Below are 18,271 nucleotides of genomic sequence, written 5' to 3' on the forward strand. Positions count from 1 at the left end.
ATAACCTTTTAAAAAAAAAAATGTGCACTCTTTTAAGGAAGGATACTACGCCTCTTGAATCTCTCCGTGGATCCAAGAAAAAAATATGAAGATACAACGCGTCTTCCCGCTTTACACAGTGGCCACTGTTTTTCTTCTCCCCTTCCTTTCTTTGCCCAATGGACTGCTGACTCTAGGTTCTTTTACTTTGTAAAAAAATCCTCTTCTCTTGAATAACTCTCTGTGGTTATTTAGATAACTCTCTGTGGTTATCGAACTCCCCCCTTTTTTAAGATTTAAACCTGAAAGTTTTAATCTTAAACCTCCTGCTGAACAGGAAAAAAATATGGGGTTTGCTCCCAAGATTGGGGAAATAGCAAAAACTGGCTGGGTTGCCAAATCTGTTAGAAATTTGATCCGTCTAACAACAATTCAGTCCAATTTAGGCTTAGCAATGGAAGGATTTATTCAAGCAATGCAAGACAGAGAGTATGACTTGTATATAACAGTTCTTAAAAACTACAAACAAAAATGCTTTAAAAGACAATCTATTTCTTTCCCCAGTAGTGGTAATTTAATACCTTTCCTTTTCCTCTGGTGAATAGTTGTTTTCCCGGCGTTTATATGTGAGCTCTGGATGTTCAGGTTCTTGATGGTATCAGAAGTCAAGATGAGCTGCACTGCTGTTTGAGAGCAGTCCATTTATACAAATTTTCCTGAAGAATTCCTTTGATGAACTTTGAACCAATGAGAAAAGAGTTCTTTGTCTTTAAGGCAAAAGTCCTTTTGTGTAACCCCCAGAAGATGGCACTGTCGTATCACTTATGTTACAGAGTCCACATTTTCCTATCTTGCAAGTCTTTACAACATCCCGAAATCTTACCATTATAACAAAAAACCATTTAAGAAAACATACACATAAAACGAACTAGTATTAATATTAAAAACGTAAACTACATACAAAATACAAAGCATACAATGAATATGTAATAAAAACCCAGAGATAGATGTATGTATAAATATACTTCCTTCTTAAAAAGGATTGGATGCAAAATTTTTTACAAATATTCAAAATTTTTCTTTTTTTGATTACCTTAGGTGGCGAGTGATGTCGGGGGACCAAAATGTCAAATACAGACGAAAAGTTTTATTTTCTTGATTATTTTTGTCTGTTTTCAACTCACAATTTGCCTGGGGGAATTAATTCACATCCACATTGTAAAATTCCCATCATCCCCATACCCTCACCCCATAAATAAATGAATCAGACTTTGGAGTAGGGAAAAAGCCCCCAAAGGATTTTAATCAGAATCTTTTTACATGTTGATATTTATATATATTTACTATGTAATGATGGAGTGTAGGAAAAGGGGCCATTGTGCAAGGAATATGGATTTACTCCTCTCCCAAACGGTACAAACACAACATCTTTTACACGTGAAACAGGAGAGATCATGACTCTACAGCAATGAGATCGTAAAGAGCAGCTGGACGCGCACACGCTTAGTTTTACCACAAGGCTAAATTCAGCTGCCCAACTCTTTAGGATCTCATTGTGTGGCAAACACAAGATGACGCGTCCTTCTGAGCGCAGACGCTGTAAACTGGAAGTCAGAGCCCTACAAGCAGGCCATATACATTCGAGGGCACCCGAATTCCTGAGTGTCGTGCTGAAGAAATATCTAGAGCACTGCTCATAAAAACATAGAGAAAGTCCGAGCAAGGAATTCACTGCACCGGCTGGACATTGACTCGATCACCAAGAGGGCAGAATATTTAGAAAAAACAAAAAGGGAGTCGTGGGAGGGTTTGAGGGAGTTATATACACAGGAGAATAAAGGCATTGCTTAGTATACTGAATAAATTCGGATGCCACAGCACAGGACCATACTGAGTATCATCTCGATGATCTAGGGGAAAAAAGAAGAATTGAATAAATGAGAAGTAAGTATTTGAGATAAGATAAAAACTGCCTGGAGAGAACAATGGCAAAACGACTGGGCACAGTGGTGAATCAGAACCTTTTTAGATGCCACCAATCTAAACTCCTAACAACATATTAGTAAAGTCCTACCTGCCAGTTTCCCCCCTAGCAGTACTCACTAACTGGAAACACCACGGGCCATACAGCAGCTATTTCCCTCGTGGCAGGAGAAGACCACGGCATTTGAAAGCTCCTTTTTACAAAACTGGAAACCTTAGCACAAATCTATGAATACTCGCTGGTCATTCATGGAGTCGTGTGGAGATTAAACAGAGGCACAGAGAATGCACAAAGTGTTCTTACCATGATAACGGCCACAACGACAGCAGCGATGCCAACCAGATAGAGCTTGGTTGAGAACAGAGCATCCATTTTTTGGTGGCAGTCCTGAAATAAAATGCAGATGATCAGCGTGAGGGTTCATAGCCCTAGCCATGGCAAAGCCCTTTCCTTCAAGGCATACTAACCTCTATGGTGAATTGCTCTAGTATATTGTCACGTTTCGGACACACTTCGCTAAGGTTCAAGAAGGATAATTTAGAACTGGAGTCACCACAGCACTGCAGCTGGAAGGGTAACAAAAATGATTTAGCTGAACGCAAGTAAACATGGACTGAATCACTACAAGGAGATGCAATTACAGTCAGGACAATAAGACACAAAAAGAAGTAGAGAGGTCTTTACAAAGCTTGGTAGTTTGATTGATCATTTTGGCTGATTTAAACAATACTGCTGACTGCCAGGGCACGAATCGCAGCTTGGGGGTTGGTTTCAACAGACCATTCTGCGACCCTGTCCGAGCCAATTCCATAATCTCATCTGCCAATAAATCTTGTCGGCTGCTGCACAAAGAACTGCATCTTCACTTCCTGCATTTGACCCAAACAATGACATTTGGACAACCCAGACTATGGGCAGTAGTTGCCCATGAGTTGATCAGCCGCATACACTGAAGGGATATGTATCACTCACTGTCTCATGGAAGGCCTTGAGCACAGGGAGAGCCTTTTGTTGCTGTTCCTTAGTACCGGTGGTTGCATGTTGATACACTTCACTGTAGAAAAGTCGCATTTCCTTTGACACCTGACAAAATAAACCAAAATATCATTAGGCGTCTTATGCAAAGCATAAATTCCTACATCAGGGCTGTCCCTTTTGTGGCTTATACCTTGTTTTAATAATTCTAACCCTACCAGGGAAAGATTAAACGACAATTCATCTGTCAGTCTGCAGCAGGATCGCCCCAACTGACCCTGTTAATCATAATAATGGACAGAAAGTCTAAGGGCTGCAATCAACGAGACGAGCAGGAAGCAAAAAACAGGAAGCAGAAGAGGGAAACAGGTGACAGATGAGATATATATTATTATTACATAAGGAAGGGGTATAGAATGCAGAAGGACTTCCTCATGTACTGAGGGTCAGCATTACTTAACATGGCAGCAGTGAGAAGTGGAGATACCTCATTGTCTGTGCTCTAATGTTACTGGGAAGAGGTCATCATGTATCAGTCCATGAATATAATTAACCTGTGCCATATAGCCTTTTTATTTTTAATTTCCACCATTGCTAGACAGCAGGTTGTTTATAGGAACTATAGTAGTGTTTCTGAAGCAAACACATCAGTTTTATCAGTGCAGGGCAACACTGCATTATATTTTTGTTACTTTAAAACTAGGATGCACCAAATCCATTATTTTGGATTCGGCCAAACCACCAAATCCTTCGCCAAATATCGAACCAAATCCTCATTTGCATATGCAAATTAGGAGTGGAAAGGGGAAAACATTTTTTACTTCCTTGTTTTGTGACAAAAAGTCACGTGAGTTCCCTCCCTGCCCCTAATTTGCATATGTAAATTTGGATTCGGTTCAACCGGGCAGAAGGATTTGGCCACATCCGAATGCTGCTGAAAAAGCCCGAATCGTGGCCGAATCCCGAACCGAATCCTGGATTTGGTGCATCCCTATTTAAAACACTTTCATTTTTTGCTGTTACTATTCCATTTGCCAATGCCGTTCAATCTGCTCAGTGCAAAATTTGGATGCAACCTGCCATGCTACTACACACAATGCAGAGTTTCAACCTAGAACTCCAGAATAATAGCTGGTGCACACAAAATAGTTTGTGGCACACCCCCCGAATTGCATGATTTCCCAGTGCAGGCACAAATGATCATCCACAGTGGTAAATCGAGTGCAAGCTCAGTTTGCAGCTTTTAAAGGAAAACTATACCCCCAAAATGAACACTTAAGCAACAGATAGTTAATATCATATTAAGTGGCATATTAAAGAATCTTGCCAAACTCAGGCCCGGATTTGTGGAAAGGCCACCTAGGCCCGGGCCTAGGGCGGCAGGATTTTAGGGGGGCAGCATGCAGCCCAACCACACCCACATTGGTTCAAAACCACTGGGAAAGCGCTGGAGATAGAATCATTTTTAATTTTCCCATGTGCCAATCACCATTGCTCCAGTCCAGATGATGACAATTTGCACAAATAAAGAGGAGGGGACAGGGGTGACGAACGGCAGTGGGCCTAGGGGTGGCCACTATGTAAATCCGGCCCTGACCAAACTGGAATATATATTTAAGTAAATATTGCCCTTTTACATCTCTTGCCTTGAGCCACCATTTCGTGATGGTCTGTGTGCTGCCTCAGAGATCACCTGACCAGAAATACTACAACTCTAACTGTAACAGGAAGAAGTGTGGAAGCAAAAGACACAACTCTGTCTGTTAATTGGCTCATGTGACCTAACATGTATGGTTTGTTGGTATGTTTGTGAGTAAAGTGAATCCTACGATCCCAGGGGGCGGCCCTTATTTTTTAAAATGGCAATTTCCTATTTATGATTACCCAATGGCACATACTACTAGAAAAGTATATTATTATGAAAATGGTTTATTTACATGAAGCAGAGTTTTACATATGAGCTGTTTTATGCAATATCTTTTTATAGAGACCTACATTGTTTGGGGGGTATAGTTTTCCTTTAAGCCAACACAAAAGTGTCTCTTCCAGCATGTTGTTGTGCACGGTGTCAATTAGCAGTGCTGGCATGTGATTCACTAGTTGCAAGTAGGGTTGCCACCTTTTCCAGAAAAAAATACTGGCCTTCCAATAAATTTATCTTTTTCCCTATTAATAACATTGGGATCAGCCATCATTTTTACTGGCCAGGCCGGTAATATACCAGCCAGGTGGCAACCCTAGTTGCAAGCCAGTTGCGTGTGGATAATCCCTGGAAGAACTGAGGAAGCTGAACAAGCGCATTGGTGCACATGGCAAGTACCTTTGCTATTAGGGTTTCCGATTTTGCAAAACTCCACAATTTTGTGCTTCATACTTGCAACTTAGCCTTAATGTATGGTGTGTATGATGCATGTCAAAGCACAGGATAACGTTAAAATTAATGCAAACTGAATCATTATTAATAGCAATGAAATGTTGCATTCTCTACACAACATTGCCAGCGTGCATGGCAACAACAGGTGTCTCCATTACCTTTGACCAGACAGTAACACTTGATACTCACCTGATCCCTGTTCACAAAGCCCCATATTCCAGCTGCCACCTCACAGGCGAAGAGGATCACCAGGCAAGCAAAGAACTGCAAAATGGAATTTGGTGGGTCAGAATTCTTTTGTTATTGTACAAGTGTCCAAGAAGCAGCTCTTATTATAAGGACGATACAACTATTCACAAAACAAATTCTGTGCCATTGTAAAAGCCCCCCCCCCCAAAGAAAAACTGCCTCCTGTCCCTGCACTTAAAAAGAAAATGTGCCAATGCTGAGCTTTAACACCCAAGCACCGAGCACATACGCTAATTGCAGGCAGCTAGGCTCACACAGGCAGGATTCTCACTGAATAATCCTATTTGCATCTGTAATTAAGACATGGCTGTCTGTGTTTGGCAGCGAAGTGAGCACAGCTTTGAGAGTTTATATAAACAGAGGAATTTACCGTTCCCAGAAGACACTGAGATTCCTGAATGGCCCCATAACATCCCAGGAATCCCACAAACATCATGACAGCGCCAACTGCTATAATGATATAGACACCTAGAAACAGATACCAGTTATCAGTATTGGTGCGTAAAAGGCATAAAAAGCAGAATCAAGGAGTAGACCAAACTCAACTCACCAATGTAGAAAGTCCCTGGTGCTTGCTTGTCCTCAAATTGCTGGAAAAGTAGGTTGGATGTTTGGGGGTCATGTCGAAGCCACAGTGCTACCCCAAGAATCACACCTCCGGCCAGCTAAAAAGAAAAAATACAAATCAGTTCTAGGGATCAGGTTAGAGTAAAAGTGTACCTTCTTTAGAATGGCCACTTCATTATCACTTTATTATTCAAGTCTCAGGATGCAGCTAATTCTTTAGGCACACGTCTGCTGCATCAATAGACACAGCACTGGGAACCCTGGGCTACAGTCTCCTTCAGGGTAAGGACACACGCCAAGATTCGGGGAGATTAATCGCCTGGCGACAAATCGCCTCTTCTTTGGGCCACTAATCTCCCCGAAAAGCCTTCCAGCTGGCTAGAATATAAATCGCCGGCTGGATGGCACTCGGAACACTGCTTTTTCCGAAGTTGCGAAGTTCCGAAGAAGGAAACTTCGGGCGACTTTGGAAAATTAAGTGCCTCAAGCACCAACCTACCGGTGATTTTGATAATAGCTGGCGGGAAGGCTTTTCGGGGGGATTAGTTGCCCAAAGAAGAAGCGATTTGTCGCCGAGTGACTAAATCTCCCCAAATCATAGTGTGTGTCTCTGCCCTTAGAGGTGGCAGTAGCTTCAGTGTCGCCCTACTTCAACATACATAATTGTGCTTTATTGGGAACAAAACGCAGGAGAAAGGCAATGGTGCTGAGCACAACAATATGGAAGTGCAAAGTCAGCTTGAATCCGAATTTGCATATGCAAATTATGGGTGGGAAGGGGAAATCATTTTTTACTTCCTTGTTTTGTGACAAAAAGTCATGCAATTTCCATCCCCACCCCTAATTTGCATATGCAAATTCGGATTAGGTTTGGCCGGGCAGAAGGATTTGGCTGAATTTGAATCCTGCTGAAAAAGGCTGAATCCTGGCCGAATCCCAAACCGAATCCTGGATTCGGTGCATCCCATATAATATGTCCAGATCTCCATTTTCTACGATACGACTATTTCCTCCAAAATGAGGTACAACGGATATGCTGGAGAGGAGGATCGGCTTCATTTGAAATAAACAGGAACTGGTGTCCTGTCCGTTCATAAGGTCAGCTCTGCTACAACCCTGGGAGTCACAGGAGGCTGGGCTCCTAGAAGGGAAGGGAAACTCTTCATCAGGCTGGACAATGATTCAGCACTTCATATGCGCTTTATGCTCCGACGTGATGTTGTATACATAGCGATGCAGACTGACTACGGTATTCTATATAGTTAGTTTGCATGTGAGTTAAATCAGGTATACAGTGATGCAACTACAATCTAACCATGGCTTAAATAAAGCAGAGGCGCATTTTGCACAGTCTCAGCGCATGGGAACTGCAGGGGAAATTAAAAAAACAGGAAGAGCAGAAGTGTTGGATCGTAGGAGAGGAAGGCTGAGCCCACGACAAGGCTTGGACATGAATCTCTAACATCTCCAAGGACTCGTTCCTAGACAATAGATGCCTGGACGTCCTGGGAAAATGCTCAAGGCTTACAATTCAATGGAAGAGATAATGAAATACAATATACTGTGTTGTGTAGGGTATTTGTTTTAGGGCAAAAAAGCATATACTTTGGTTTTGTGACTTTTTTTCCCAAAATCTTTAGTTTTGAGCCTGTGTGAGAAAGCAGATTTCCTGGTACCCCTGTAAATAGCTTTGCTTCCTTCCTGGATATTATTATTTTAGTATTATGCTTTAAAGGGAAACTAAAACCAGACAGAGAGTTCAGACATCTTAAAAGTGCCTCAGTGCCCTTCTAAGAAACACTCGTGCCCTAAAAAATGCTGCACAGGTATGGGATCCGTTATCCGGAAACCTGTTATCCAGAAAGCGCCGAATGACGGAATTGCCATCTCCCATAGACTACATTTTATACAAATAATCCCCATTTTTAAAAATAATTTCCTTTTTGACTGTAATAATAGAACAGTACCTTGTAATTGATCCCAACTAAGATTAAATTAATCCTTACTGGAAGTAAATCCAGAATATTGTTGTTGGTTCTTTTTTTAATGTTTACATGATTTTCTAGTAGACTTAAGGTATGAAGATCCAAATTAAAGAAAGATCTGTTATCCGGAAAACCCCAGGTCCCAAACATTCTGGATAACAGGTCCCATACCTGTACTCTACTCCGTGCACTGGACTGAAAAGCTGGTGTGAAAAACAGAGCACAGCATCGGGAGGCTCAGGCCAACCAGGTCCTTACTGCCCACCACAAGCGCGGAGGCGGTATTTTATGCTAGTGGACTGTTGTGATCTCTAACGTCAGTCTTTGATAAATATACCCCATAGTTTACAAGGGGGGACGTTTAGAGTTTCCAAGGTCAAGTTGATGACAGGCAGAGACCTACAATCTGTTTTTCTGCCTTCCCAGCCCAAGATCAGGAGGTCATCACTAAAAGCTTAAGGGTCATACCAAATGTATGACCTAGTCAGAACTAAAATATGAGTACAAGGTTCCATAACACTCGATTTTTCTTCTGTTTCTTGTAAAGCACAAGTATTAAATATGATAGGAATTATTATACGTTTCCTTAATGAACTATTTATTTTCTTCTTTCCTTTGTTGTTAATCATTTCCTTCTGTTCTTTGTTTACAGTTTAAGTTTTGTTTTCTGTCCTTTGCTTTGTGGTTGTTCTTTTCATTCTATAATCATTTTTAGCTGTTATTTTTGAATCCATTTTGGGCAAAGTTGGTCCGAGTTAGGCTAAACCACATCAATAGGCAACAGCTGGAGCATTAGGAGAATTCAGTGAAAGGCCGTATTTTTTTTAATGCAGATTATTTAAGGAGAGGGCTGACATGAGAGGCTTGTCTAGGAAGAAGGCTATTCAGGAGTAGGACTGTTCAGGAAGAGGCGTTTCGGGGTGATGGCAGGTCAGGACGGAAAGCTGACTGATGAGATGAGTGTGAAGTTCCCTTTCTTTGTACAATACATGCTCCTCTGTGTTAATTACCCTTAACGAGTATGGTATTGAACATTCCTTCTTCTCCACTAGTGTTACATGACCCTTAGGTTTATATAAGGAAAGGCAGAAGTGAAAATTAAATCTCGGTTAAGAAAGAGTGTTCAGAGTGCTGGGGGCAAAAGGCCAAGGGGAGTCCTCGAGGGTCTCAGCAGAAGCAAAATAAGAATTACAACTAATAATTTTGTTTTTACCAAGACCCCTAGGAGCCTCTCACTATGGCGATGTTGTTGTTTTAATAGTGTGTGTTCCATCTTAATAACCATTGCTCACTCGCTCTCTCTATCGCTAAAATATACACATACATACAGTACATATGAGTATAGAGAGGGAAAAAGAATTCACTTTAAAACCCCCAAACCCTACCCACACCCAAGCACAGCTACAATAGGAAAGTAGTAAGCAAGAACAGCTGCTTGTGGTTTGATATATGGCCTTGTCTTTTCTGGCTCAGGCTACACTTGGGAAAAGTAAGAGGCGTAGCCTCCTTTTTTTCTGCATAAACCATCCTACGTCCACCAGAGCCGCAGAACGGAAACAGGATAAACGGAAAGAGTTGTCCTGTATTTTGGGGGAATTCACAGCATGAGGCATATATATTAAGGGAAGTAAATCTCTTTCCAAGAAATTCATAGTTGTCTTGTTTTAAAGGGTAGTTATGAAAATGCTTTATTCATGCCTGGAAGCTACGTGTAATATAGTAAGTAAACAGTGTTTGAAAAAATCACTAACAAATAGTCCAAATAAAGCTCGAAATCCCCAGTGTCACACCTTTATTGTGACTTCCTGTTACTGCTGGTGTAGGCGGTGGTTTTTGTTCCAAAAATACACACTTCAGCATTATCAGGTTGAAATCCACCCCATGGGCACAGGAGAATTCCAGAGAGATAGGGGCAAGAACAAGGTTTTCTCCATCACATGTGTCATTAGCCTATGAAAGTCTGGGCAAATTTTAAGAGGTTTCCCTCCAGTAAAAATTATACTTTGATGGCAACTGTTAACTAGAAAATCTGACTGCTGTGTTTCCAAACACCTAACCCTATGAAAATGACCATGATGGTCCAGGCAATTGCTACTGAAATAATCCTCCTACCAGCACAACAGTGGCCGTCTGTAGGGAAGGGTGTGTCCGTGGCCCTGAAATTAGGCTGTTTATAAATAGTAGAACAGGATCCATTTGTCCATTTGTCCAGGCCAGTGTCATCCTAGAAGACTAGTCGACATTTAGCAGTGACAACTTTTCTTCACCAAAAAAAGTGGCAACAAAACATGTGATGAAGTTTGTCCCAAATCGCTTGTTGTTGTAGACATTTCACTGCAAATACATAAGTGATGTGCAGGCCCGCTTGCAAGCCAATCGTCGGGTGGGTTCAGACTGACTACATAACATTTGTGGGCCTGACTTTTCCATGTGCTCATCCTGCCCACGACCTTACGGAGCCCCACTTCCGCCTCCAGCCTTTTCCTGGCGGCAAAGCAGTCTGGCAATCAACAAGTCCTTAAAGTTGGCCATAGATGCAAAGATATGATCGTACAAATCTCCTTTTCGCCCGATTTTTGGGCCGTGTGTGGAGTGTCTCGACATTTTTCGTGAGATGGCGATTGGTCGTACAGTTGATCGGACAGGTTAGAAAATTTCTGTCGGCGACGATATCAGAGGGAGACTGTCACCAGCTTTTGTCGGACATAACTTTCATGCGATTGCTGTCAGGGGCAAAACATTGTCTGATCTGTTCTACTTTATTTGATCTGATTGGTTAGTGGCAGGTCAGGAGATGGATCGTCCGATATGAAGGTAAATCTGCACATCTATGGCCACATTAAGCCTGCGTGATTTCCACCCAGATATCTACTGAGGAGGAAATCAGAGAGGCCACATACACAGACAGATATGCTGGTGACTGTCTAAAGGGCCTACTTTTCCAGACAAAAGTCACTGCTACTAAAGCCAGTGGACAATTTGGACAGTTTACAACCAAACTGGCTGATATTTACCTTTGTTTATCTTTACATAAGACTTTTTTCCCCAATAAAAGTCATGCAGATATCGCAACACGTATATGACAATTGGCTGAATGTATAAATGGGCCAGCCAAGCTGATCAGGAGGCTGAAGAACAAATGGATCTTGGCTTGTCCTCGGCTACGTGTGTGTTGGGTAAAATGAAAATACATTTTCTATCAAGCATAAAGACAAAGCTTAGTTTATGAATAAATGCATCATTTCTTGGTGTTACTTGCCCTTTAAACCTATGACAAAGTATGAAAGCATTTCTCATTTGGTAGAGGAGCTCCCACACCACGTTCCTTTCCTCAAGCACCTTTATTACCCTCATCACACTCACTTTCTGTGCTGTGTGCTTTAACAACCACAACCTTGTATTTTCTGCTTCTGTATGCACTTCCCTTGCTATGGTACATCTGGGAATTGCTATGTGTAACAGTGCACAGCGGAAGGTTCTGTTCACTGAACAGCCATGCACAGCAAAGGGTTAAAAGTATTTCCAGGCACAAAACTTCCCCTGTGTCTATAAAAAGCCAGAGCAGGGGTAGAAAGAATTTATTTGGCAGGAGACCCTCACAGCTGGTAACAAAAGGTGTGGCCCTAGACTGACACCGGAGAAGACCCAAAAAATAGTAAAAAAAAAAAAAAAGAGGATGAAGAAGGGAAAAAAATAAACTAGCAGAACAGAGAGTAACATCTCCGTAGTGACTATGTTTAAAGGCCAACTACACCTTAATTTCCTTGTTTTCACTTTCTATTTGCCCAGTGAAGTCCATAATTATTTTTGCTGCTATCCCTATGAAGGTAATGGAGACATGTGTATGTAAGATCACGGATTCTATAACCCACGTGATAAACCATATCAGGTCAAAACAGCCATAAGGACAGTAAGTGCAGTGCTACTGACAAAGATCTGACCATACTTTCAATATGTAAACATGCCTGATAATGAAAAGGCCATTGGGCAAAGGCCTACTGTATTGGTCAATAAGGATCAGTAGCCACTATCTGCCCATGTATGGCCTCAATGTACAATCACACAGGGTCTCATTATATTGATAGAAGCAATCAACTTACAATACTAATTGCTAAACAGAAGCAACCAACCCTAGACATTGCTCCATTTAAGCTGGCCATAGACGCAAAGATCCAATCGTACGAATCAACGTACGATCGGACTTTCCCATCTGCCGACCCGCCACTAACCATTCAGATCAAAGTCTTACCATTCCGACCAAATAAAGTAGTAAAAGAACAGATCAGCCAATGTTCTACTTCGTGCGAAAGTTATGTCTGACAAAGCTAGTGACAGTCTCCCACTGAAAATCGTATGAATGGCAATACACGCAGAGATATTATCGGCAGGCGAAAGAAAATTTCTAACCTGTGCGATCGATCAAACGACCGATCTCCGCCGGACGAAAAATGTCAGGACTCTCAACACACGGTCCGAAAATCGTACGAATCCACGATTCGTACGATCGGATCATTGCGCCTATGGCCAGCTTTAGTCCTATTTTGGTTGCAGCACAATTTAGTTGGTAAAGAGGTACAGAATGGACAAAACAATTCTATGCCCACCACTTTACCTCATCTCAAATCTTTGTGCAGTTGATAAACCTCTTACAAGAAGTGTGGCTGTATCTGTCTGTAGAGAGTGGCCATCAAAATAGGCCTGGTGATAAAAATTCTAGACACAACAGAAATGGGAACACCCCTTATGTTTGTTATGATTATCTGTAAATAAATCAGCGTAGGTATTCCCCCTGTTCCAAACACGATTTGGACAACTTTATTAGCCATTCCAAAGTTAATTTCCAAGTTATAAATTATCCAATCACTCACTTCAAATGGAAAATACATCTATACAGTGAAATGGGAAGTGTGGTAGTGATGTGCGGGTTGGGTAAAACCTGCACCCGACCCGAACATGCCCTCCCTCCACCCGCACCCGACTTCCGGGTTCCTTTTATAGACCTGCCCTGCCACTGACTTCACAAAAGGTGCATTGGTTTATCACATGGGGATAAAGGCCACGGCACGCAAAGCAAATTCATGAATCCAGCCACCCGTACGATTACCAGCCCCGCAGGCTGAGGGCAAAAAAAGACTTCCATAATAATTGCTGATCCTGCAGGTACAAATATTTCTTAAAGGATGTAGTTCACCTTTAAGGTAACTTTTAGAATGTTATAAAATCCCCAATTCTAAGCAACTTTTCAATTAGTCTTCATTGTTAATTTTTTTAATTGTTTGCCTTTTTCTTTTGTTCCTCACCAGCTTTCAAATGGGGGTCACTGACCCCATCTAAAAAACAAATGCTCTGTAAGGCTACAAATGTATTGTTATTACTACTTTTTATTACAACTCTTTCTATTCTGTCCCTCTACTATTCTAAGCTCTTATTCAAATCAATGCATGGTTGCTAGGGTAATTTGGACCCTAGCAACTAATTTGCTGAAATGGCAAACTGGAGAGCTGCTGAATAAAAAGATAAATAACTCAAAAACCACAAATAATGTAAAATGAAAACCAATGGTCTCAGAATATCTTTCTCTACACCATACTAAATGTATGAACAACTTTTTTAAATCTAAACAAATGTAAAGGATTTCATATCGTTCCCCTCTACAAATCCCTTAGTTCTATTCGATATAGTGTTTTTCTATAGTGTTTAGTTTTACTGCATTTGACCAATCAGCGCTAACTGGTGGTTATTGATTAGGATTCCTGCCTTTTCTGGAAAAAAATACCACACTGTATCTGTTACCTTTCTTCCCTATTACGGTCATGTCAAATACATCTCAGGCTTAATACTAATCTGACACAGATATAGTCCAAGAAAGAAACCGGTCCAACCCAAATATCTGCATATTGGTTCTTGGAAGGCAAACACGTAGGAACTGAAGCAAAAAGTTGCATTCAAAAAATGTTCCCTTTAGCATTATATTTCAGTTAAAATGGTGGGCTAAGGAAGGGTGGAGCCAAGCCAAATTGTAAATATTTCATAAACACTGAATACATAGACTGCTGCTTTTGTCAAGAGGTGGTTTATTTTCCACAACAGACGCACAGGAAGAAAAGAAATAAAATATTCCGTTAGATATCACTGGAAACTTTGCCTCAGTGGAGGGAACTCCCACAGGTAACGCTGCAATGTCTTGTCCTACTACTGCACAAACAGCCAATTCCAGCATGAGTATCCCTTATAGACACATACAATGTCAACAATACCATCTCTCCCTACTATACCTGCTATCCCACAGTCACACTCCCTTCCCAGAGACTATTATACACTGTTACTATAGACACCATCTCTCCCTACTATACCTGCTATCCCACAGTCACACTCCCTTCCCAGAGACTATTATCCACTGTTACTATAGGCACCATCTCTCCCTACTATACCTGCTATCCCACAGTCACACTCCCTTCCCAGAGGCTATTATCCCACTGTTACTATAGACACCATCTCTCCCTACTATACCTGCTATCCCACAGTCACACTCCCTTCCCAGAGACTATTATCCACTGTTACTATAGGCACCATCTCTCCCTACTATACCTGCTATCTCACAGTCACACTCCCTTCCCAGAAGGCTAATTATCCCACTGTTACTATAGGCACCATCTCTCCCTACTATACCTGCTATCCCACAGTCACACTCCCTTCCCAGAGACTAATTATCCACTGTTACTATAGATCACCATCTCTCCCTACTATACCTGCTATCCCACAGTCCACACTCCCTTCCCAGAGACTATTATCCCCACTGTTACTATAGACACCATCTCTCCCCTACTATACCTGCTATCCCACAGTCACACTCCCTTCCAGAGACTATTATCCCACTGTTACTATAGACACCATCTCTTCCTACTATACCTGCTATCTTACAGTCCACACTCCCTTCCCAGAGACTATTATCCACTGTTACTATAGGCACCATCTCTCCCTACTATACCTGCTATCCCACAGTCACACTCCCTTCCCAGAGAACTATTATCCCACTGTTACTATAGGCACCATCTCTCCCTACTATACCTGTTATCCCACAGTCACACTCCCTTCCCAGAGACTATTATCCCACTGTAAAGGTGGCCATACACGGATAGATCCGCTCGTTTGGCGATGTCGCCAAACGAGCGGATCTCCCTCCGATATGCCCACCTTGAGGTGGGCAATATCGGGCTGATCCGATCGTGGGCCCTAGGGCCAAACGATCGGATCCTAGCGTTCGCCAAACGGGCGGTCGGATCGCGGGAACCGCATCAACGAACAGATGCGGCCGCGATCCGACGGGATTTTTAATCCCATCCGATCTGAGATCTGCCGACTTTCGGCCAGATCTCGATCGGGGGAAGCCCGTCGGGGGGCCCCCATACACGGGCCAATAAGCTGCCGACTCGGTCTGTCGGCAGATTTTATCGGCCCGTGTATGGCCACCTTTACTATAGGCACCATCTCTCCCTACTATACCTGCTATCCCACAGTCACACTCCCTTCCCAGAGACTATTATCCCACTGTTACTATAGGCACCATCTCTCCCTACTATACCTGCTATCCCACAGTCACACTCCCTTCCCAGAGACTATTATCCCACTGTTACTATAGACACCATCTCTCCCTACTATACCTGCTATCCCACAGTCACACTCCCTTCCCAGAGACTATTATCCCACTGTTACTATAGACACCATCTCTTCCTACTATACCTGCTATCTTACAGTCACACTCCCTTCCCAGAGACTATTTATCCACTGTTACTATAGGCACCATCTCTCCCTACTATACCTGCTATCCCACAGTCACACTCCCTTCCCAGAGACTATTATCCCACTGTTACTATAGGCACCATCTCTCCCTACTATACCTGCTATCCCACAGTCACACTCCCTTCCCAGAGACTATTATCCCACTGTTACTATAGGCACCATCTCTCCCTACTATACCTGCTATCCCACAGTCACACTCCCTTCCCAGAGACTATTATCCCACTGTTACTATAGACACCATCTCTCCCTACTATACCTGCTATCCCACAGTCACACTCCCTTCCCAGAGACTATTATCCCACTGTTACTATAGACACCATCTCTCCCTACTATACCTGCTATCCCACAGTCACACTCCCTTCCCAGAGACTATTATCCCACTGTTACTATCGGCAACATCTTACACTACTCCTACAAATATTGTTCAGTGGGACCCCACTAAGAGCTAATCTGATGGCTTCCACCCATGTGTGGACATCATAGGACAACTTTGATCCAGGTACCATTCCCTACACACTGCCTGCCTTAATGCTTTTATGTACTATTAATTAAGAACAGATGGAGGGCAGGGAGCCTGACATCCCAGCATAGCAATGTGGTAAGAGATAGTCAGCCCTCCCACCCATGTACACACAAACACATATGGCCAATAAACAATGTAAGGAATGTGTAACCCAAAGAAAAACGCTTTATAAGCACATCTTAACTAAGTGATACTGTTACACAGTGATCCTTAGCTTCTGCATCACTATATTTTCTACAATAGCCCAGCAAACATGGAAGCACCAATAGTAATAATTTCCTGCAACAAATGGTCTTCTTAAAGCAGTCTCCTGTATCAGCACAAACACTTCTGGGGGAAATCCCCTAACAGCTCTCACTTTCAAAAAAATAACCCTTTCTGTACCTTTATATACCAAATCAGCCAATAAGCAAACGGTATAAAGTCACCGTGGATCATCAGAGGTTGGGTGACAGGGAAACCAGAACGTGGATGTGATTATATACAAACATATATCAAATACACACCACTGTATGTAACATTCACATGTATAGTGCACACCAGCCTACTGCTATTGTTTCCGTTAACATCGTTTCCATTGGCACAACTGCTGTACACATCCTTCTCCTTGCAGAGTGTAAGCTCTTCTGAGCAGGACCCTCTTTACCTCCTGTAACTGTCAGCTTTTTTGCATGTAATCTGTACGTTTGACGTATAAACCATTCTATTGTACAGCCCTGTTACCCCTTTACCTTCCGTCTGTGATGACGACGTGTTTCACATATGCCCAATAAACAATCCCATCTCCATTAAATCCTCCATGCAGCCCCCCTGCATCAGTATCCCATCATAAATAAATGAAATAAAGGAACGGCAGCTCCTCCCAACCAGTTGCTCATAGTGTTGCCACCTTTACCGTCCTTCCTATATATTTATCTTTTTTCCCTATTAATAACATTGGGATCAACCATCATTTTTACTGGCCAGGCCAGTAAAATACCAGTCAAATGGCAACGCTTGCCTGTTGCTCAATAACAATTCCTGAAATTTTTTCATGGTCTGTTATCTCAGCATTGTCCAATCAGCAGCTGTTCTTGGACTACAACTCTCTGAATCCCAAATCAGGGAGCAGACTGGTGACTTGTTAATGCTGGCCACTGTAAGATTCACATGTGGGCCAGTGTGATGCGATGCAGAGAGAATAAAGGACAGTATTATACTAGTACATAAGGGGCTATGGGTAAGGAGGGGTTAAAGTGCTCACTTAGGTTCATCCCAGCCCCCACTAATCCCCCTCCTGCTGCACCACGTGGTGTTGGAGACCCTGCAATGGGACTGTTGTTAGTAAGTGACTAGGACAGCGAGGAGGGGCCACTACAGCCCCCAATACAGTCGCCACAGCGAAATAGATGGGACACAGCAGGGCTGGCACCCCAATAAACGCGATCCCACCCCGCCCGTGTCTGTACCCCAAATATACCCGAGTAAGGAGCCGCACTCACCCAGAAGATGAAGTTGAAGATAAAGAGCAGATATTTAATGCATTTGGTGCATCCTTCTACCCCCATGGCGACTGCGCTGAGCCTTCCCTCGTCCCTTATTAGCTGCAAAGCAGATCAGAGATGTGAGAGTGGAGAGACAAGGTACAGACACAGCCAAGCCGCCGCCTCCTTCACTGTGTATGTGCCCCGCCCCCTCCCCTGCCCCGCCCACTCGCAAGGGAGGGTGGGGTCCTGCTGTCTCGCTTGTGTCTCACTTGTGTCTCTTGCACTGCAACTCAGTGTGTCTTGGACTCCATCTCCCAGCATTCCTTGTTATTCCAGTACACAGTGGGACCAGGGTTGCCAGGTTGCCAA

The 18,271-nt window shown here is 42.7% G+C and overlaps 1 protein-coding gene across 1 annotated transcript; it reads right to left on the reverse strand.

The window, feature by feature from the left end:
• Window positions 1-420: 420 nt before the first annotated feature.
• Window positions 421-18,007, reverse strand: cd81.L (CD81 protein L homeolog). The gene is given in 8 exon segments (NM_001086613.1): window positions 421-1,889; window positions 2,267-2,350; window positions 2,431-2,529; window positions 2,936-3,046; window positions 5,502-5,576; window positions 5,932-6,029; window positions 6,112-6,226; window positions 17,918-18,007. Coding segments are annotated over 8 exon segments (711 nt in total). The 5' UTR covers window positions 17,984-18,007; the 3' UTR covers window positions 421-1,826.
• Window positions 18,008-18,271: the final 264 nt, after the last annotated feature.

The sequence above is a fragment of the Xenopus laevis genome, chromosome 4L (genome assembly GCF_017654675.1).
Source record: "Xenopus laevis strain J_2021 chromosome 4L, Xenopus_laevis_v10.1, whole genome shotgun sequence".
NCBI lineage: Eukaryota > Metazoa > Chordata > Amphibia > Anura > Pipidae > Xenopus > Xenopus laevis.